Source organism: Olea europaea, chromosome 18 (assembly GCF_002742605.1).
Source record: "Olea europaea var. sylvestris chromosome 18, O_europaea_v1, whole genome shotgun sequence".
Lineage (NCBI taxonomy): Eukaryota > Viridiplantae > Streptophyta > Magnoliopsida > Lamiales > Oleaceae > Olea > Olea europaea.
In genome coordinates, this window is record NC_036254.1 from 2,519,254 (window position 1) to 2,541,833 (window position 22,580).

The following is a 22,580-nucleotide window of genomic DNA, read 5'->3' on the forward strand; positions in this document are numbered from 1 at the left end:
TTGAGGAAGTAACATCTCTTACCTGGATATGGACTTCTAGAGGGACAGGCCTAACACTGGGCTTGAAATTAAATAGACCATTTTCTTCAACACCCAGCCAATCAGCCAAATCACTGAATCAATAAGAAGTAAGATTCATTGTGCTAATGAACAACACGAGAAGTCTTTCATAAAACCTCGAGTTTTAACATGGCATATATAGTTCAATAAATATCTAGATGAAAGCAAAATACAAAATTCTCTTTAATGGCTGAAACATTAGACACATAAATATATCAGGCAGTAATTTATGAGAACAGAGGTTAACCATTCGACATACTTTGTCTCGAATAAAAAACCCTTATTGACCAAATATTTTCTTGGTAAGGCTTCTGACAGCAATTTATATTTTCACCCATGAAAGATTTCAATTTCTCCCATTAGTTCCCCCAAACTTTCAACTCCATACAACCAAAACGGATCCTGATGTCAGCATTAGAGGATAGTCATGACCCCTCACAAAATATATCAGGCAGTAAATTCACGAGAACAACTGAGGTTAAACATTCGACATACTTTGTCTCGAATTAAAAGACCTTTTTGACCAAATATTTTCTTCGTAAGGCTTCTGACAGCAATTTATATTTTTACCCATGAAAGATTTCAATTTCTTCCACTAGTTCCCCCAAACTTTCAATTCCATACATCCAAGAAGGATCGTGATGTCAGCATTAGTGGATAGTCATGACTCCTCACAAAATCCAGTCAGTAAACACCACCACCTAAATTCATAGTCTTGCATGAGAACCATAGCACCAAAAAGGTTTCCCAGACACCTGCCATCACAGCGATCAACCAGAAAACAAGAAAATATCCTGAAAATAAAAAGCTACAGGCACCACTGCCAATGCCACAGACTTGCATCCAAAATCCACCAAATCACCAGCATCATTTAACCACCCACACCACCAAATATACTACAATTTAAGGAGCAGTCATAAGTTCCAAAAAAGGAAACGGAAAAATTAAAAAGGGAAAAGAAGCTCAGTAAAATGCCTTCATAACTCACCAGCCTATCCCCACACCCCCTATCAACCCCGTTATCCAAATTTCAAACAAAATATCATGAACCAAAGAGAAAATAGGAAGAATCCACCAACCATCCAATACACAGACCACTACCCCGACCCAAAAATACCGCCAATTAACTTCACCTCGCGTGAAAGCTTCTGTGGTGTTTTCACTACCACCATGACCTGAAGACAAATGATACAATGACAAGCACTAAAATAAGAGATAAGTTTCGTCCACAGCCACTAGCAAATATTGAACCACAAACCACCACGGAACGTCTAAACCACAATAGAACACATGAATCCCAGGCACAGCAAGTAACCAATTTTCCTAATTGTGCTTCAATGACTGGGCTCTTAGGGGATGGAGAACTTGGTGTGGTATGTTGGTACGCAGAGAAAAAGGAGAGAGAATTAAGAGATAATCTAAGGGTGGGTTAACCGATAGAATCAGGGGCTAGTGATGTATTATAGGTTCCGCTAGGCCATGGCTGTCAGTGCCTATGTGACGATGCTCCTGGAGGTTGGATCAGTTAAGAAAATGTTATTGTAGTTATAGTGCTGATTTTGGTCGGCAAGGGCAGTGTCACAGTGATATTGATGGCATTGACATTGATGGGGATAAAGTATGCTAGTTCATACAATAGAAAAAGAAGTGCTTTAAATGAAAACAAATCAAAAGAACAGATAATCTACATACTTAAAACTGAAATATGCATAACTTACTGTGCATTTGCCAATGCTGTAGAAAGGCCAACAAACCTAATTGATCGCTCTGTCTGTGAGGATATATATCTCATTCTGGAGACAATCACCTGATAAGAAAAAATATTGACAGAATTGCTATAGTTAAAAAAATTTTGCACACTCTAAAAGTGGATTAAAATGTTAAATTTTTGGATAAAATTGCTATTCAGTTTATCTTTATAAAAAGATTCCTTGTAGCATGTTTCAATATATCAAAGTAGGTTTGATCCGACTTAGGTTAATCTTGTCATCGTTTTTCTCTCTCCAGCGAAGGTGTCTTTGTTCTGCTCATCCAGCCAATTGATTTAGATGCCTTCTTGTTCTTCCATATCCTTTAGTTTTCTCTTTTATTTTAACAACAGGCCTTTGTTTTTTATGGATCTGATTTTGATGCATGGTTGCCCACTTGAGAATTGTGATTTGTTACTGTATTTTGAATTGTGCGGCATACTTGGACAGACTCCATTCCCTAACTAAGGCCAAAACCCCTTGTGTTTATTATTTGGGTCAAAAAATCATGTGGGTTTTCTGCCACTTTTTTTGGAGCTATAGACTTCTGATGCATGAGAAGTGGGTTTTTCTGAGGATATTGTGAAAAGTGAGACTCCATTCCCTAAATAAGGCCAAAACTCCTTATGTTTATTATTTGCGTTAAAAAATCAAGGGGGTTTTCTACCACTTATTTTGGAGTTATAGACTTCTGATGCATGAGAAGTGGGTTTTTCTGAGGATATTTTGAAACGTTCCAGAAAACAATGAAGATTGATTAATTGCTGATCCCGTTTGAGGTCCTAATGCAGAGGTTTTAACGTTTAATCTCATTTTGTTGAGGACAAACAAAATTCGAAAAATCTTTTGCATGTGAAGGAAACTCCTAAAAATCATAGTTTGGTGGAGGTTAGTGACTAGTGAGGTGCTTTCCCTCTGGTGTTTTAATCTATGGTTCTCCTTTACAGTGTCAAGGGGTTTTATTTGCTTCAGGTCATGAACAGGCCCTGGCTTTGAATTGCTTTCCCTTTGCAGTACCTTCTGGTAGTTGGTGGTAAATTTCTAACGATTATTATGCAAATTTGGGTGTTATGATTGCTAAAAAATGGTTTAAATACTGGGAATTGATGCAATATTCTGTGTAATTAGATTATATTTTGAGCATTGTGCTTATCAGATTCTTGGTGGAAGTGGTTGGAGATTGTTTTATTTTTTCAGTTTTCAGTAATTGGTAATGGTTCTTTCTATGTTTATTTTATAAATGTTGTTCTTGCCATACCTCGTTCCCTGCTTCTTCAGAAGGTAATATTGGTGAGCAGTGATTTTCTTTTGTTGCTTGTATGCCTTAGTTGAGTTGCTTTGGTTTGGAAAGATGGTCCTTAGGGATGGAGATTCCCCTTTTTTTTCTTTTTTCCTTGAAATGGATTGATTTTGAAGTCAAATTTTGATGAAAGGAAGATTTTGACTAGTGGGTTACTCTCGAAGTCGAGATTTGGATATTGTTGAGGTTTCTAAATTTGTTCAGAATTTGAATTGAGGTAATATGAAAATTGGAATTGGGCGCTTGGTTTCAGTGATTTTGTTTTGGGTTAGTTTTGCATCCATTTGTTCTGGAATTTGACAGGTCTTATTTCCAGGTAATGAGGAATATGTTATTTGATATCAGGTCCAATTAACCCGGAATTTGGTATTTGGTTTGGCTAATCTGGAATTTGGCATTTTGTCCAGCTAATCCTGGAATTTGGTATTTGGTCCAGTTAATCTGGCATTTGCATTAGTCTGTTTTGGCTCTTTGGATGGTTCCGAAGGTTGCTTTGCTAAAATGGGTGGACGTGGAATTAGATTGGAGGTTGAAGACAATCTGTGTCCAACGTTGTAGGGGGTCGTATAGGTGGGCTAGCAAGCTACAGAAATTTAAGTCAAATGTTTTTAATAGGCATTTAATACTTGAAAGTTTTTGTTCAAGGGCAATTCTGGACAAATGTCAAAACAGCATAACTTTCTGGCAGTTTTATATTTTGATTTAGTTGCAATTGGATGAATAAGGTGGAATTTAGAAGAAACAAGCAAAAAAAGGCAAAAGTGAAAGAAATTAAAAGTCTAGGGACCAAATTGCAAATATCCAAAAGATGAACCGGAACGGCAAAATGGAGATGTGAAAGATTTGAAGACAAATTCATAGATGACATGAAGCATTGGAAGAAGAAAACGAGAAAAGAAATCGAAGATCGAGAAAACGGAGTTTGAGGACTAAAACGCAAAAGTTGGAAAGTAGATAACACTATACAGTCGCATAGTGCTACCACCTTGCAGTCGCATAGCCTAGAGCAGAAAAATTGTAGGCTGAATTTCATTGTACTATGCGACCGCATTAAATATCAAATCCGTGATTTTTTTAATCCCTTTAACTTGTGAAGCAGTGATTAGGGTAAATTGGATTGATTATTTTCTAATTAACTACAATTAAGGTGAGAGAGGAAATCCAACGGTGAATATTCACAAGATAAATTGATCTGTACTTGCATCTATGATCAGTTGTAGAGTTTCGATGGTGGATGTTGACTTAGACCAAAGTTTATTCTTTTGATTGTTTTCAATACTCTAATTTGAATTGTTCGTAGTTAATTTCTTTAAAATTTTTGCGTTATAATAAAAACTCCCAATCCTTGTTTACATAGCATAAAGATAAACAAGATACTCCTCGTGGGAATGATCTTTACTTCCACTACTACATTTGTTTTTAGAAGTAAATGTTTCATTTTTGGGTGCTTGTGACAGCACGCCAAGCATGGAAAAACGATATGCAATATGAAATGGATGGGGTATGAAATAAATTAAGCAGTCCAAGTTCATACCTCCAGAATGGGTCCACGATCAGCACCAAGTAAATGAATTTCATCCAATATCATAAGCCCGACCTACAAATATATTTTTCAAAACCTAATTCAGGTTGAAGGAATATGCATACAAGTTCAGATTCATAACATAGTTTGCAAACTTACGAAGGGTTTCGATTGATAGAAAAAATAGCCAAGAAAAAATAGAAATCACCTTCTTGACATAGCCTCGACTATGCCAATTACGGCTGATGCCATCCCACTTTTCAGGAGTAGAAATTATGATGTCTGCTGATAAGAGAGCTGTCATATCTGGTGTATAATCCCCAGTCATTTCAACCTGATAACGAAGTCACTTGGTTACACACTTGTCATGATTATGCATATATGTGAAGAAAACAAAATTTTAAGCACCATCTGTTTTCCAAGTTTAGAAACAAGATGCTTCTTCCAATCATTCATTCTTTCTCGGACAATAGCCTTCAAAGGAGCAATATAAATAACCTGCATCAGAAAATGATTTCTGTTAATATCATCAAGTAAAAGGCCATCAAACTCTAAGTTTAACTGAAATACATGCACCAGGAATAGCAGTGAACAAAGTTCTGTGATTAAATGGAGGAAATGGACCCATGACCAAGTCAGAAGCCCATTGAAGCACAGGTAGCATATGGGTGCACCAGAGTTTAGCATAGTTCCACCAATGGTTCGAAATGTATTTCTTTTGCATGTACAATGTAGCTTAATACATCTGACATAGTAGTGTCTTTCTGTGTTCCATTACTATATTAGGAATCCCCATAGTAACCAGGACAACATCCATCCAAGAGAATTTAGTGTTTAGAAACAAGAGGTATTTGGACTAAACGTAGATATCTAAGTTCATGCAGAAAATGAACGTATAAATTGCATTTAGAATGTTGCATTCTTTGAATTCTCGCTTACAAGATCAATACCCTACTGGTGTATGGAATGCAAAAGGTTTGATCTTACCAGGCAGTGTTAGTATACAGTATCAAGGATTGACAACATATATTGGTATATACAATTCTCAGCCAGTCATCTGTCACAAATGACAGATCACAACATTCCAAAAGTTCCTTTCACAAAGTATGCACTGAAATATCAGCCTAGTAGACCAGGAAAGGTTGATCAATTGATAGTTACAGCTCTGAAGGATCAGTAGGAAAGTTGCCACAATCATTTGGGTATGTGATTGGGTCAGTAACTATCATGGATAAGCAGGCATAAAACATATGCCTAAATCAAAGTCCACTTATAGAGGTGGCTGATTGTGTGGCATAAAATGTGGTGGTTTAGATACCAATTTTTACAATGGGCAGAACCTTGGAGCTTCAATTTAATGCACATAATCATCATCAACGATAGAACACTCTACTTTTAGAAGTTCAATTTTAGCAATTATACTCTTGTACTTTTGAATACAGCCTAAAGCTATATGAAGCTGAAGTTAGGCATCTGCATAATGTTTAATGTTGTCAGTTATCAATAAATTGTTCACAGCCCACATCAACACCATCTTTGTCGCCACTATTGACTTGTTACAGTATCACTTTACACAGATTAATAGGTTTACTGAGGTTCGTATAAACACAAATCCCACCTCGCTTATTAATTTGGGTCTAAAGCGGTAAGAATTAAGAAACACTTGATAATCATCCTTACATTATGTCAATCCCAATCTTCTGCTTGACTTCTCTAGCTCAAGCATGCATATAACCAGAATAGTTTGTAAATGCAGTAAAGCATGCCATCAGATGGAACAAGGGTGTCAATTTTAATAGTACTTGAGATTTGAGGACCCCATCCATGGTTATATATAATTCTTTTTTCTTTCCCATTTTTCTATTTTAAAAATTTTGAGGTTCCATCAAAGAAATTACAAACTCTAGAAATACTGAAATTGATGAATATTAGATCTTTTACACTGGCCTCATCTTTATCAGATTTTGGCCTCGTCTTCCAAAAAATCACAGTCAAAAAAGGAGCATAAAAATTAGCTTTTTTTCTCCTCAATTGTATTTCTGGTTTGTTTGGGTTTGTTACCATGTGACTAATCGAAGGGAAAGGGGGCAATCCAATGATACTTCCTCATATTGTACAAGAACAACATAAGGTAAGCTACGGACAAAAAGAAGGAAAAATGATAAATGGTGGGATTTCAGATGGATTGGTCAGGAATCCAAGTTTGGATTTGGTATGAATAAAAGAAATTCCTTTGTTACAATATTCAAGTCTCGATGACAAATGGATTTGAACGCTTAAATATCGTTGATATTGATCCAATTCAAGATCATCAAGAGGTAATTCATTCATTAAAATTAGAGTGCGTTTGATTATCAATATTTTCCATGAAAAATGTCATTTTTCACCCAAATTCCTACTTTTGTGCTGTTTGATTAGTATTTTTTCCATGAAAAATATTTTCTTACTTTTAGTCGTGTAACCATATTTTCCTTGAAAACGAGGAAAATACTTCCTTTTAGGGGAGTAGGTTTTTATTTTCCAAGTAATTCTCTCTCTCACACCCCCCCCCCCCCCCTCTCTTTTCATCTACCTACCATAAAAAATTGGACAAGTATTAACATTTTCTAAGTTGAAAAGAAAATCAATCAAACAATTTAATTGACAATTTTCATGCATATAATTTTCAGGCAATTCAATTGTCTAGAATTTATTTTCTTTCCATATAAATTACATGGTAGCAATCAAACACGCCCTTACAATCAAATTATGTAGGGAATAGCTATAAACAGATCCCTACGGAAGACTTAGTCTTTGTGGAGAGAGTTGACATCTTGCACGAAGGGTGTCAGAAAGAAAAAAAAAAAAAAAGGGTAGTACTAAAGATTTAAAAACCCAATCCACGGTATCTGACAATCCAATCAAGCTTTTAGCTTAAGTGACCACTCATACAGGGAAATCAATCAAAAAACAAGACCATATGCACATTAAGTACAGAAAAGGAATAATAAAAATATGCACAAAATTTCACTTATTTTACAAGGAATGCAGGGAAAATAAAAAATCTGATTTTTTAGGAAAATAAAAATTTCTTCTCTTCAATGTGTTGGGCAATACCTCTAAAGTTTATGGAAAATATTGACCCTACCCTTAGTCACTCAATTTTTTCAAATTTTCTGCAATCTGAAAAGAGATTTCCCATAGTTCCCCAGAATTTCCATTCAACCAAACTAGAAAATTTTCTTTTCCTCTATTTTTTTCCCCATTCTCCTGGGAAACAAATGGAGCCTAGAGGAAGCTAGAACTATGGTTAAACACCAATATAGTATCATAATAATTAAGATAGAAACCTTCATATCTGGCTGAGTGTGAAACAGATGGAGCATAGCAAGCTCAGCTGATATGGTTTTCCCACTTCCTGTTGGAGCTCCTAAGAGAACATTCTGGTCCGTATGATACAGAACATGAAAGGCCTGCCACAATATATTTAATCATCAGGTCAGATGAACCATACTTTGCGATACAACTTAAATTTACAATCTTTGCATAAATTAAGAACTAAAACCCAAATAATTAACAGAAAGAGAAAAAAAAAAAGATTGACCAAACCTGTGTCTGTATAGGATTAAAGTGCGAAAATTTATACAATGCTTCATATGTTCCATTGCCAAGTGCAGTCACAGGAAGGGGTTTCAGATCAAGAAGTTCTGTATGCGTCGTATGTGCCTGAAGGATGTATCCTTTTAGATTATGAACAATGTTGACAAGATCAATTTGTCCGATAGCCTTCAAGGGAAAAATATGCAAAACTTTATAAGACCACCTCTGGTAGCGCAAGGTTCTGGAAAGATATGGTGTAAAAAGCCTCAGCATGCATCCACGAATCTGAAATTGCACGAATAATATATTGAGGAGGATGTGGCTCAAATATAGGCACAGTAAAAGATAGCTTTTGAGGTTCCCCATTGGCCATCCGCTTTGTCAACGTAAAGAGCTCTGAGTGGTATATGTGGTCATTCTCGGAATCCTATAAAAGCAAGATGATCAGCTATTCAGTGACTCATAAAGCGCAGGGCATTGACAATAGCAAGTAAAACATTTTAGAATGCATCTGTGCAGACATAAATTTTCAATACACTGGCGCACATATTCACTTGCAGATTAATATTCACAATAAACAGCACAAAAAATGAAATCAATTCACATTCATTCAAACAGAGAGACATGTTTAACAAAGAAGTTGTGCAGAGATCATCTTCAAAGATACTTTCATTTTTTTGCTTTTGGTTGATCTAAAGATTGGATAGAAGTGCAGGCAATGACAGATTCTCATAGAGAGAATTTAAAAACTAGAAAAGGAACAGCTACCTAATTCCTCTGACATCAGACAGTGCAATGAAATGCATTGGAAGCTAAAGCACGTAGGAAGAAAAAAAAATGCTTTATCCAAAAGAAGACCCTTTGGCATCTGATCTCAGAAAATCCAAATTCATCTTTCAATCGAAATCTTTCGAAATAGCAACTGAGATTAACATTTTGCACTCTCACTCCTACCAAACCCTGAGATATTATCTTCTAATGTCGTGACGCATGAAGAAAACATGGAGGAATTGGGGATGCACCCCACTTAGTAGGCTGAGTAACCAAGGTACACTTTGAATTGGTGATGCACCCCCTTAGTGCTCTTTCGATAAAAAATTAAGATAGAGCCCTTATCAAATGGAAAAACAACTAGTTAACTTAAAGATACAGGTCAAAGTGATTTAGATGATAATACCCAACTGGACAAAAGGTAAATAGTTTTGATATCTCTCATACCTCTCAGAACAGAAATTTCTTATCCAAAACTAGAAAATGTTTGAATAATGGTATCGATGTCGGGCCTCTATATGTAGTAGTTCAGTAATTTGAGCATGACAAATTCCCATCTGTGCCACCCTTGCAGCTTATGTCATCACTGTCTTAAAATTTGAATCATTGTGAAGTTCTTGTTATTTCATTGGCCACCTTGTTAAGATACAACACTGTCTAGTGGCCATAAACACAGATCAACTATGACTGTGCAGTAGACAAGCATTCATGTTCTCATCACTCAACTGGCATAAAACCTCTGCTTTGGAATGACACACATAAATGGTTTCTTCCCCGTGTAATACAGACTAAGAAAGACGAAGGAAAAAAATTGAAGTAGAAGACATCTCCAACTACTCAATTCTTTTGCAAAGTCTCAAATTCTTGTGCTGATAATTTTTTTTGTAAGATTCTACATTATTTTTCTTCTTAAAAAATTACATCTTTCAGCTATCAGTTTCATTTGCTTGATACTTGGATAAGGATGATACTTTATTTCTTGTCACTTAACCATAAATAGTTTTCAAAATTTTAAGACGGAAGGATCCGTCAATGATTTATACAAATAAGAAATAAAAGAATGACCAAGAAAGGAAATTTCAAGGCACACCTCCACTAGAATCCACCAGCGCTGGGCAGTACCATGAAACCGATCTTTCCATGAGAAATCTGGTGTAATGATCAAATCAATCTAACAGAAAAAGATAAACGAAATTTTAGAACTTCAACTATAAGGTCGTTCACAACAATTCAGTAGCAAAGAACAAAGGATGTTTAATGATATCAACTTTCTGTTACCTTCAGAACTGTTCTCGTAATTGGACTCACTGTAGCAAATAAGTGGAGCATTGGGAAATATCCCAAGTATTGCTTGACCAACTTCAAGTCAGAAAATAAGCTAAATCAAATTTTATGGAGTTCATATTAACTGATGAAAGTCATACAATAAAAGTCCTGGAACTAGATAAGTAAATGAAGCAATACCCTCCCTGCAGGTGCATAGCGAATCAAAGCTCCAATATCTTTCTCATGCATTTCATACAGGTGATCTAAGTCAACTCTTCTTTCTTCAAGTTTCCTCAGTATCTGAAACAAATAAAAAAACTCATAATTTCGACTTAAAATACACCTGCGCTGAGAAAGAAAAATGAAAAGCTAGACGGACATCTGCTGAAATATCTTTGTCAAATTGTCTTAGAGGATGTTGATGGGGCCAAATTTGACGATCCACAGCCTTGCAATATTCCAGCATGAAAGAAGACATTTCACTCCACCCTCTGCGCAAACAAATTTCAAACAAAGCTCGCATAATACGAGCCAAGCTTGCACTGACATATGCTGCATCGGAGACTAATGAAAAGGAATCGATTAAACCTCGAGATATATACATCTGCAAGAAAAATTTAATCCATAATTATCAAAGACGGCGCATTACTTCAAAAAGTATATGTCACGTACAGATGATAATTCACAGGAACCTGAATAAGAATTGAAACTTTGCCATGTTTATTTGATGGACCACCCTTAATTTCCAATGGACATGTGCGAGCCAACATTTCCAACTCATTCTGTTCCTCCTCTCGCACCACGATATTTTCAAATTCAGAAGAATGGGCAACCATGTCAATCACCTATACAGATGTCCTCGTGTTGGTGAAATTGAGAAGTTTGAATCAAGAAATTACATGAAAAAGTAACCGCCAATCAATTCATTAAAATTCCAATGACTTGAACCATAAATCCCACTGTCAGAGATCATATTATAATACACTTTGCCATATTAGCAACCAATATTTCTTATTACAAGATTGCAGTAGAGAGTTTTAGTTTCTGAATTATTTTCTTATACTTCTCACCCCAAAAGGATGTTCTTAAGAAATCCAGAGGAAGAAGGGTTCAACAATTAAAGTACAAGCTCTAAACTTCAAAGTCCAGAGAACATAATTTCCTTTCCCTTACACTACATATTCATTCAATATACAAATTTTAAATTCAATTTTTCACTCTACCGAACTCCCATCTTTAAATGGTCCTTTCATGACTTATTTACTCATGACAAAGATATAGTGGGGAGTATATAATTAAATCTCACTCAAACAAACATTAAAGAAAATATGAAGAAAGGCAGACAAATGTTCCACCAGATATGAAAATAAAAGTACAGAATAATTAATTGTCAAAGCATTAGTTGATAAGGAAAAAATAAGTGTTGAAGCATTCATTAAAATATTTTCACCTTGCATTGCATTACACAAAGAAAGCTAGATATCAAAATCAATTACCTCGCTATCATTCATATGGCATCTCAACATTTCATTGTAAGTTTCAACACTAGAATATTGAATATAAAAGTGGCTAGCAATACGACCAAGCTCAGTGCAATAGAAGTTGCCACTTTTCTCATCAAAGCGCATCATTTTTGCCTTGTCAAGAGCACGTGCAGCATCTGATACCAGAGCTCTTTGCTTTAAGCTCAATGAAGGATCTGCAATTACCTGCCATGACAAATAATATATTTGAAAATATTAACTTAATCAAAGTGAAGGTAGTGCTAAACCACCATATCTAAAAGCTTCCACTCTTAGAGATGGGACAAATTTATTTATTTAGATTGAAGCCCTATTTGGTTCAGCTAAAAAATTGTATAAATCCAAGTCAAAGTCAACAATAATTATACACGCATTTCATGGGACCAGTAATTTTTCAACCACACATTCCATCAACTTTTATCAAAACTACTAAAAATTTGATTTTTTTCTGAACCAAACAAGGGCTTAGTCTTCCACCATTACACACGTCCCCTCACATCTAGGTAAAATTTATTTTTTCATAAAAATCTGACACATGTAAATTTTATGAATGAGTGACGGGAAAATATTAAATAGGATCTTTGCATGTTTTGATACCATGTTGAACAGCCTGATCTAAAAACTAAAGCGGCTAAAGATGGAACACATTGATTTATTTGAAGATAGTCATCAATGTAAGGCACAAAACCATGAGAAGATTCCCCTAGGAAACTGAAAGCTACTGGCCATACAAGACAAGGAGCTTGGAAAAGGTAATTAATCCAGCTATAAATATGATAAAATAAGTTGATTTACGAAAATCATTTATCAAAAACTCCACCTAAAATTCTTCCATAAAAGAAGTTCAACATTTTACACTAGACTTAATAACTAAAAAGGACAAATTTTAATAATATAGACCTTTTGGAATAACACTTTAACGGATGGATCAAGTTTGGACTAAGATACCCTCTATATAATTTAGGTGTTGGTTCCAATAGAATTGATAAGAGAAGATAGTCTAAACTAGAAACCATATCAAAACCAAAACCCAAAGACCCATAGGTCCCACCTTCCTATATTTATTAATTCTCATCAAAAGTCAAGTTTGAGTATCACGTGCACTAAATGGTCACATTCTTTTTGTTTAACCATGCTTCTTTTCATAAACTTGAAAAATAATTCAATGTAAGCTTGAATCATAAATAAGCTTTCTAATAATCACTTATTAAGCATGTCATAGAAGATAAGTGAGTGCAAAGTCTATTTAAGTTAAAAAAAAATGGTGTAGTCAAAGGACACTTCTGATAATTCTATCTAATTCACAAATCATTTCTTGGATCTAAAATTAAGGAGCTCTCAAAAAATGGATCAGATAAATAGAGATGTTGCATACTCATATTTCAAACAATATATCCATAAAGCCTTTGATTATCATTCATCAAGCAAGTTACTGAAAATCCATGCGACTGTGGGAAGTCATTTGAAGTTATAAAATAGTGTCGTCAAAGTAAAACTTTTAATAATCATATGTGCAATCAAAATCATTTCTTGAATCTAAAATAACAGAGCTTTTCAAACAATAGATCTATTAAATAGAGATTTTTCAAAATCAGCAATTTAATTTCTTAAAATCGCCTTCACTAGCACCACTTTAGAATTAAGAGATTAAATTTCAATAGGTGAGATAAAGTAGGTGGGTAAATATAAGTGTTTAAACTTTAAAAACAGTTGCAGAATGGTTTGATAAATAGTGATTACCATAGTTACCCTCAATTATCTTGTGCTAAATGGGAATTAGGGCCTGTCTGGGATAGCTTCTCCTTCTGAATTGTTTCCACTTTTAGTAGAAGAACTTCTTAAGAAAGCCACATTAAGCTAACTCTAAAAGCTTTTCTAATCAGACAAAGTACTTTAAGAAAATATTCCACACACACCCAAAAGCAGCTTCTTAGTTCAAAAGTCATGTCAAAGGGCCCTTAGACTACAAAGTAAGAATGTTATAACAATTTTCATGGAGAGAATGTTGAGACACCAAATGGCCTACACCCAAACCCATGACCATTTTTCGCTTTCATAACCATTTCATAATCTACCATCCACTCAATCTTCATCACTTCCTTTCATAAGAAAATCATATATTGCATGCTTGACCCCATGAACCACTTTAATTGAATTCTTAAAAAGACAAAAGTGGTACCAAGAAATTCTAGAAAGGAGAGAACAACTTGACGTTAATCATGACTAAGTAAATTGTTTACCTTAAAAAGGTAAGATAAGTTCCTCCCTGACAATCCAAACACAACTCATAGTTCTCTATTTGAGGAAGCATATACTTGCTCTACAAGTCTTTAACAAGTCCATTTCAGAAGCAACAAACTCTAATTAGCAAAAAATGGTGCACAGGTAATCTAGCTAGAACAGTAGTCAAGATCTAATACACACCCTTCACTAGGTTGATGATTCCGAAATCTCTATAATTTCTTGGGAACACTTTTCAAGGAACAACAGATGTAACCTGGTTCCCAATAATGTTGGTGTCGAATACATGAATCTATTTTTGTCACTTCTTTCAATCCATTACCAGGTATACTGGAATGCTCTAACCAAGAACTTTCAATGAATCCACCTTGTGTTCATTCCAACAAGTATGAAATGTCACAGTGAAACTATTAGGTCTCTTCAAACATGCCAATGACTTGCATTAATTCGAAGATTTAATTCATCCCCGTAGTTATCAGCAGATTACGAGAGCAATAAATCAAACGTGTTCAAAATATCAAAAAACCAGAAACATACCTCATCCCATCCAATACCATATGCCAGAGGATTCATTTTCATCCTTATAAAGAGATATGTATACCCAAGCCAAGCACAAGCCTCCTTAACATTTGTCACCGTGCCCAGTGCGACCTCTGCATTTAGGTTATCCTTTAAAGAGTTGATAAACTGCAAGTCAAGGTATAAGAACAAAAAGAAAAGTGTCAGTCACATGATGCAACAAAAATTGAAAATATAGTTCAAAATATTTTGGCCACATCAACTTACTATGATGCACCGATACGGACACGTGTCCATATCGTGTCGAATACGTCGACACGTGATTTTTCAAAAAAGGACACGACACATTGTCAACTCTTTGATTAAATTCTTTAAAAATCTTCATTTATATGGTATAAGTTTAGTTTTATACTTGTTATTAATTTTTTTGCTAAAATCTTTTAAATATGAGTACCTATTTATTATTTATTAATAACGTTAGGTTACAAATATATAATATTTATAATAAAAAATGAAAAATATTTACGATAAAGTGTTCGCGGAGTGTCGATATCGACACGTGTCCAACACACGCTACCCTAATTAAAAGTATCTGTGCTGCAAATTAACTTACTTCTGGAAAAGTAAACAAGGACTTGTGTACCAAAACAAATTTATGAAACGCATTAATGTATATATGGCATAAATTAAATGTTTAAAGTAGTAAAATTCTAGTTTCCAAAGAAACCCTATGAGCTACAGCACCTCGAACGCAGGCAGTCGTAAAATCCTAAGAAGATCATGCTGTAAGTTTCCAACTAATCAATTTGGTCTTCTATCATCCTTGATTACTCTCGGTTGTGTTGAATGTTCCAAACCATAGAAGACATATTGCGGCATGGAGGAGAAAATTTCGAGAGAAGGATAGTAAACTTGTATGGAGTCTTATTCTAGGATGCATTGTATGGTGTGTGTGTGGAGAAAAATGAACGGCCACTATTTTGAAGACCAATGAAAAACAACATAGCAGATCGGAGAATTGTTTTATATGACTTTATACACTTGGATTAATGCTGCGGCCATTAATCATATAGAAAGACTGTCTAGCTTTATGCCGTTTCTTTCTTGTTTAAATTAATAATACTCCTCCCATGTATTATCCTTTAATTAATAAAATTATCTAATTACTTATTAAAAAATAAAAATAAAAATTGTTCCAAACCACGTTACTCTCAACAAAATGTTACCCAAAATGTAGATACATATTATTCAAGAAATGGGATCCATAGTAGAACTTACCACCGAGGGAAAATGTAATACGCTATTGGTAGACTTTCTTAGATTAAACCATAATAACTTTCGAAAAAGATTTAGACAATACATTGGGATTTTTTTGTGATTTAAACTCCTAAGAATTCTAAAAATCTTCAAGGTAAAAGTTCAATTTCCGTATCAAATTAATTTTGAAGTATCATAAAATAAGAAAGAAGAGGTATAAAAAATTGATTCAGATTACCACCTGTTTGCGATTTGCCAGGGGTGTACTGAATTTGGATTCTCTGTTTTCAACATAATGCAGAAGGCGAAGAGGCGATAGTGTCAAGAAAAAGACAAGGCATTCTAGCCCCAGACAGACCTCACAGAGTCTGTAGGCAGTCCAATTATGCTGCAAACAGACTCAGATCTTCTCTAGTTTTTCTTGTAAAATTTATGACACTGAGATTGAATTTTTTTTTTCAGAGAATATATTCTTTAGGTTTTTCCTCCAAGTATTATCAATCTAAATCATCATGACACGTTAAGTTAGGTGTAAAATTTGTGCAATTAGTTCTTTGGCCAAGATCATTACCCAGGGAGATCGATTGATGCTATTATAAAACCCTTGACAACTAATTGAATATTCTAGAGCCGTTGGATCCCCGGAATTTGATTCTGTAACTCGATGCCAATAAGCTAGAAACTCAGCAATAGCAGTATTATAGCACACTTTTCCCAGTAAAATTAGCAACAATTGGCTCACTGTAACTGATATCACCCTACTACAAATTAGTAAAGAAGATAAAACCACCTGACACAATGACAATTTCAGCAACCTCTAATGATATGCCATAACATTTAAATATACTATTAATCTAATCAGCTATTTATTTTAACAAAATGTCCAAATACGTAAACATCAATACTACATAACTAAGAGAATAATTCTTCGTCCAATTTATATATTGCCTCAGGTTACTGAAAGAGTGTGATAATGATTACAATTATAATATCTTGGATTCTTAATTCAAGGATTTATCTACCATGCAGAATCTTTCTGTACGTACATGCACTACAGAGTGTTAAACATATGCAGATTGCACCAGCATCTCACGCCTTGCTTTTATTACAGCTTTACAGGGAAAAAAGTACAAGACAAGGATTAATTTACCATTTGAGTAGATATTAGAGAGAAAGACGCTGACAGACAAGAGGTAATCAATACGAGTACAAAACAAGAGTCCTGACATGTCAAAAAGAACATATCCAAATAACTTCACCGCAAAAATTTACCTGACTTTCAATGGGGAGTTGACTTGTGAGGAGACGCAGATAGTAGGCTAATTTGTTGTGACTCGTGATTATAATTCCTTCACCACTTTTATCAAATTGGGGTCTTCCAGCTCGTCCAAATATCTATAAAAGGATTTCTACATCAGAAACGCACATAATAACATTAATGAAAGATAAACCAAAAACATAGCCAATTTGAACCTGCATAACATCGAGCATGCCCAAATCTCGCCACCCACCAGCTTTTGCATCATATATTTGGGTTCCCTGGACCGATAACATGCATAAAAATCAGAAGGCTTTAAACAAAAGACGTAAAAACGTCATGATGGTATCTGATGTTCAATTATAGTAGAAATGACTGAATGCAATCGGAGAAGTTAGAAGATTCAAAATTTTGGCCCCAAATTAGGGCTTGTAAAGAGATAAAGTGCAACGAACTTAATTAGATTACCTCGACGCAACATATGATACTGCTAAATCACAATCCAGTTTTTAGAGGGAATTATCTTATTGTTAAAGACTAAAACAACTTAAACTTTTAAATAAAGTGGTTCAACATGGTATACCATATCAGACCACGCAAGATCATAAGGTCTTATGCTCAAGTCTCCCACCATCCATTTAATGAAATTGTGCATGTGTTAGACTTTGATAAAAAAAAAAAATGAACCCCTCCTACACGTGAAGGGGGATTGTTGAAAACAATATTTAAATTATATGAGTATAACCCTCTCAATAGCTTAAGATTTTAAATCAAGTGGTTCAACACTTGTCCATTGGAAAAAAGACAGTGTCCAACAAAGAAATATTTGACCAATTGAAACATGATGTTAAATATGGATGTTCAATCACTTCGTGTAGAATTAAAAAACATCAAAGAATTGCTCCATGAAGAATATAGTGTGGAACCTAATACTATCAATTAATTAGCATAGTTCCCACAAGGCAATCAAGACTAGTGCTTCGAGGTTGAGGTTTTAGTAAAACAGCATGGAAGGATATTAACTGTGATTGGCAAAAATTTCTGCAAATAAGCTTATGCTTGAAGGCCATATGGCTGAAGTGAAGATAAGACTCCATCATTATAGCTTGGACGAGAATTAAGCATTCAAGAGTGTGACACAGTCTGCATCTAGCTACCAAAAAGGTAGCAGAAAAGAATAAACCCGAAGGTAGGCAGAGAGAGAATAAACCAGTAGGAAACTGTACGACAGAGACTTGACAGTCGCTTATATAAACTAAAAGCAGATAAAACAAATCCTACTTGGCTTATAGTAGTGTTCAAATTATTCTTCTCTAAATCAGTGAGTCAAGACAAAAAATAACTAATCAATAAGACGAATATTTAAACAGAACAACCTTAATTACAACAGTGTGAGCTGGCAGATTTACTCCCCATGCCAAAGTAGCCGTGCAAACAAGAACCTAGCAGTAAAGAGAATGTATTTAAAGTAATATACCAATGAAAATCTAAGATCACAAAATTGAAAAGTGAGCAGCATACCCTCAAAAGTCCCTGTGAGAAGAGTCGCTCAGTCAGACCTCTGTCAGCACGTAACATCCCAGCATGATGAATGCCAACCCCGTATTCAAAAAGTTGGACAAGATTCTTATTTCTGGACTTCATTACTTCTTTCTAAATTGCATAAACAGGCATACCAGAAAAGTTAACATTTTATGAAATAGGGGTTACCATAAAAATTTTCAACAGAAATTATCTTGCCTTAACAAGTCCATGCTGAGGGTGGGACTCATTTGTGAAAAGATCGAAATCCTCGTTCTTCCTGGAAATTTCCACCTGCATAGAACGTCAGCCAATGAGGGTACAGAGGATCAATATATATGATCACCATATCTTGTATAAACAATTTAAAGAAATAAATAATAAACAAATAAGCATACATCATGTTTGATAAAATTCTGGGTCAGTGGAGAATTTTGTTCCCGTTCATGTTACAGGATGCTCTTAAATTAGTACAAGTAGAACTTCCTATCCTTGTATAGAAACGTAAAGGAGGCAATGGCACATTGAAGTATTGATTGCCATACATCAAGAATTCTACGCGATCCACATTGAAAAATTTATTCAGATGATTTAAAAAGATCTGAACTGTGTATTTCATTCCATTGAATATTTCAAAAATGAAACAATGTCTGGAGACAGAAAGCTTCCAATTCATTTTTTTTAAATATAACGAATTTCACTATTTACAGGTTAAGCAGAATGATTATGTAATGTATTCTGGAACTTGATTTCACATTTATATAGAGTGGTCATACTTATGAAGGATGCATCACCACTTTTTACTTTCAAATAAAACCTCAAAATAGAAAAGTCACGATTTTCTCTTATAAAGACAAGAAGAAGCACTAATTGAAATTGTATATCAGGCAAAAAAAAAAAAGAGGAATAATTTCTTTGCAAGAATATCTAAGTGATCATGTTCAATGTGTTACCAGTTTTTCAGCTGTTTTTACAGTGTCTTTCCGTGAATGAACAAAAACCATAACCTGATGCCCTCGCCGTAATGAATCAACAACCTGGAGAAAGAAGTGCAACCACAATTGTCAATTCGTCAAACATCAAAAATATTGGATATAGAGTGGGTTGGCAGGACCAAATAGTACTTTGTTGTAGCATATTTCATGCAGCAATTCATTGCGAGCTGAAAAGTTCTGCTCAGAAACTCCAATGTACTTCTGCTCAAGAGGTACTGGGCGGTAGCTTGAGTCAAAGAAAAATAAGCCTGCCTCTGGATTCACCCTCAGAAATTGTGCAACCTAGGTGTTTCCAAAGGTAAGACGGTTGTCATTTGAGATTAACTAAACTCAATAAAATATATTTCATTTCCATCAAAAATAAGGTTCCCAATAATAATTTAAGCAAGCTGAAACATGCAACCTCCAAATAATTGGGTAGCGTGGCAGAAAGGCCCACAATGCGAATCATACTTTGTGTGGACTCCACCTGTACAAAATTTTAAAAAATAAATAGTTAGAACCAAATTTGAGATCCACGTTCGCATCCTTCATTGTTGGAAATTGGACATATGTTTTGAAATGACTTATTTAGGTATAAATAGTTCAAACATTTCAGGTATTGATATCCAGCAAATGGGACTCAACGAGCTTGAGAAGAGAAATCAGTTTTAAACGGAATGAATTGAAAATAGCCCATGATTCAAAGTTCCGTCCAAATAATTACAGAAGGCCATGAACAAGGGATGATATAATTAACCACCATGTGACCATCAACTCCACCACCACTAGTCAACCATCCAGGATCGATCTCCCAATCCACTAAAACACTTCGTAACACCACCAAAATTGCCATCAATTACCTTTTCTTGGCCACTGGTCCAATAAACATGAATTAGGATGTGCATTTGCTGTGATAAGACTATGCCACCAACTCTCTTCCTTCCTCTGCTGGCCCACAACTATAATAAGACCTAATCACCACTGTCAATTTTAAGGATCACTAGTCACATCTCAATCTAACAGCCAACTTACTAGCGCATTTAGATGAAGACGCAATCTCGCAATGACAAGTCATGCTAGGATGTAAAGTGAGGGTCAAAATGGAGAAGACAAGGAAAATCACAATCCTTGTACCTTGTCAACTAATTTCTCCAGAAAAAATAAATGAAATCATGAATATGCATGATAATACAAGTTCTCTTTCATCTAACCTACAGCCAAATTATATATGGCTCGAAATTACATCAAATCTGTTAGCAGGTGAGAAAGCATGGGAGAAAGAGAGGAAAAGAACTATAGCTCACTTCTCGAATTTCTTCGACATCAAATTTTCAGATTAACCATCACAAGAAAGCCTCAAAACACTCACAAAACCTATCGTCCGAATTTTATTAATTTGAGAAGAGCAATTTAGTCACATTCCAGAAACTCATCAAATATTAAAAATGCAAAACTCAACCTGTGGTTCCTAACATGAAAATCATTACCTAAGATAGTGTGAGTATAGGAAGATCACTGCAATTTGCCTTAGCCAAAGGAACATTCAAAAAATGGGTAACTGACAACCTTCCAAAGAATAAATATACTAAGTTATGCCATGTGCCTTGCCTGACGAAGAGTGCGAGCTACTAATGCTTCTATCACAGAACCTCTATCATCATTCAACAGATGCACTTCATCGATGATTAAGAGCTTCACTAGCATTGAGAGTGACATATCGCTGCTTTTCCGAGTGATCACATCCCACTTTTCAGGTGTTGTCACTATCATCTAAATTACATGAAACAATTTAGAAGAAAATTAAGGGTATCCTCTAACCATGAAATTCATCAAGCAAAGAAGAAAGTTTTCTTCCCGTATAAAATACACATAAATTAAAAAAATCACATGAACAATAGATAACCTGAGTTTCTTTGAGTTCATTTTTAGAGAGTTGCATATCTCCAGTAAGTTCTCTCACAGTTACATTCAGAGGAGATAATCGATTGCTAAACGTTGATGTGACCTCAGCAGCTAATGCCTAGACGAGACATGTCCAAATATTAAAGATTAATTGAGAAAGATCATGTGTAATCCAATGATAAATTTTACCTTCATAGGAGCAACATAAACTATCTTGAATTCATCTTTATGTAGATAACCATCCCTGAAGTGTTGTCCAATCTGTCCAATGAATCAAATACATTTCATATCAAAATTCTATCATAACTGAATTCGAGTTCTACAACTTCACAATTCAAATTTAACCATTCTTAATGAAACAAAAGCAGAGTAGCAAGCTAGAAATTGATCGTTCAAGTATCAGATAATGATCTTTGCATGAACGAATCGCAGAATCCTAGAGTCAGTAACATTGCCAATGGAATGAAGATATTTGAGAAGTTCCAAATCATGAAATTAGAAACAAGAAAAGAACACTCAATCCCATTGACTGCACTGATATGAGTAATAATTTTCTCTCCCCTCTATTCCTTTTAAAAGAAAACCAATAGTATGTACTTAAGAAAATCAATTTAGACAAAACTTCAACGCAGGTTGAATGATGTAGCACATCACAACTACAATTAATAGCTTCATACTACAATTATATTTTATCTTTTCTAGGAGTTTATCTTTTCTATTATGTTTATCTTTTTAGTTTTATTGTATAATTGTAATAAAACTTTTATCTTTCATTTAATTAGGATTATAGTTTCAATTTTCAAATACTATTGGAAGAAGGGAATAATCTTGCCTATAAATATAGAGGTATTGTACACTTTCCAACAACAATCAATTATTATTCAATATATACATGAAATGATTGTTCAAATATCGTTTTTATTTATTACATAATTCTTATTACAAGAATTTTTGTTATCGCTTCCGCACCATTCAAGAACAAAGATAATTACCAATAAGGCTATGTTTTGTATTAATTATTTTGACTGTCTAATGAAAAAAGGACGCACTCTTAATTAAAATTTTGGGGATTCAGTAGGAGAAATGTTGCTAGAGGATTCGGGATATATGCCACCTTGGATTTAACTTGGTGTATA

The 22,580-nt window shown here is 34.7% G+C and overlaps 1 protein-coding gene across 1 annotated transcript in view; it reads right to left on the reverse strand.

Annotated features, from left to right (window-relative positions):
• LOC111366591 (DExH-box ATP-dependent RNA helicase DExH14) overlaps positions 1 to 22,580 on the reverse strand; it is a 50,590-nt gene that overhangs the window by 9,761 nt on the left and 18,249 nt on the right. Inside the window, exons 9-34 of the mRNA XM_022987319.1 lie at positions 21,634 to 21,705; positions 21,446 to 21,562; positions 21,151 to 21,312; positions 19,964 to 20,029; positions 19,690 to 19,842; positions 19,519 to 19,602; positions 18,785 to 18,859; positions 18,566 to 18,697; positions 18,421 to 18,486; positions 17,260 to 17,325; positions 17,059 to 17,181; positions 14,548 to 14,697; positions 11,743 to 11,955; positions 10,939 to 11,091; positions 10,626 to 10,850; positions 10,445 to 10,546; positions 10,259 to 10,339; positions 10,071 to 10,151; positions 8,433 to 8,636; positions 8,219 to 8,335; positions 7,960 to 8,082; positions 5,039 to 5,128; positions 4,839 to 4,964; positions 4,643 to 4,705; positions 1,779 to 1,867; positions 23 to 113 (exon numbers count right to left, since the gene is read on the reverse strand). Of these exons, the coding sequence (XP_022843087.1) occupies positions 23 to 113; positions 1,779 to 1,867; positions 4,643 to 4,705; positions 4,839 to 4,964; positions 5,039 to 5,128; positions 7,960 to 8,082; positions 8,219 to 8,335; positions 8,433 to 8,636; positions 10,071 to 10,151; positions 10,259 to 10,339; positions 10,445 to 10,546; positions 10,626 to 10,850; positions 10,939 to 11,091; positions 11,743 to 11,955; positions 14,548 to 14,697; positions 17,059 to 17,181; positions 17,260 to 17,325; positions 18,421 to 18,486; positions 18,566 to 18,697; positions 18,785 to 18,859; positions 19,519 to 19,602; positions 19,690 to 19,842; positions 19,964 to 20,029; positions 21,151 to 21,312; positions 21,446 to 21,562; positions 21,634 to 21,705 (3,024 nt within the window). The remainder of the gene's footprint in view (positions 1 to 22; positions 114 to 1,778; positions 1,868 to 4,642; positions 4,706 to 4,838; positions 4,965 to 5,038; positions 5,129 to 7,959; positions 8,083 to 8,218; positions 8,336 to 8,432; positions 8,637 to 10,070; positions 10,152 to 10,258; positions 10,340 to 10,444; positions 10,547 to 10,625; positions 10,851 to 10,938; positions 11,092 to 11,742; positions 11,956 to 14,547; positions 14,698 to 17,058; positions 17,182 to 17,259; positions 17,326 to 18,420; positions 18,487 to 18,565; positions 18,698 to 18,784; positions 18,860 to 19,518; positions 19,603 to 19,689; positions 19,843 to 19,963; positions 20,030 to 21,150; positions 21,313 to 21,445; positions 21,563 to 21,633; positions 21,706 to 22,580) is intronic.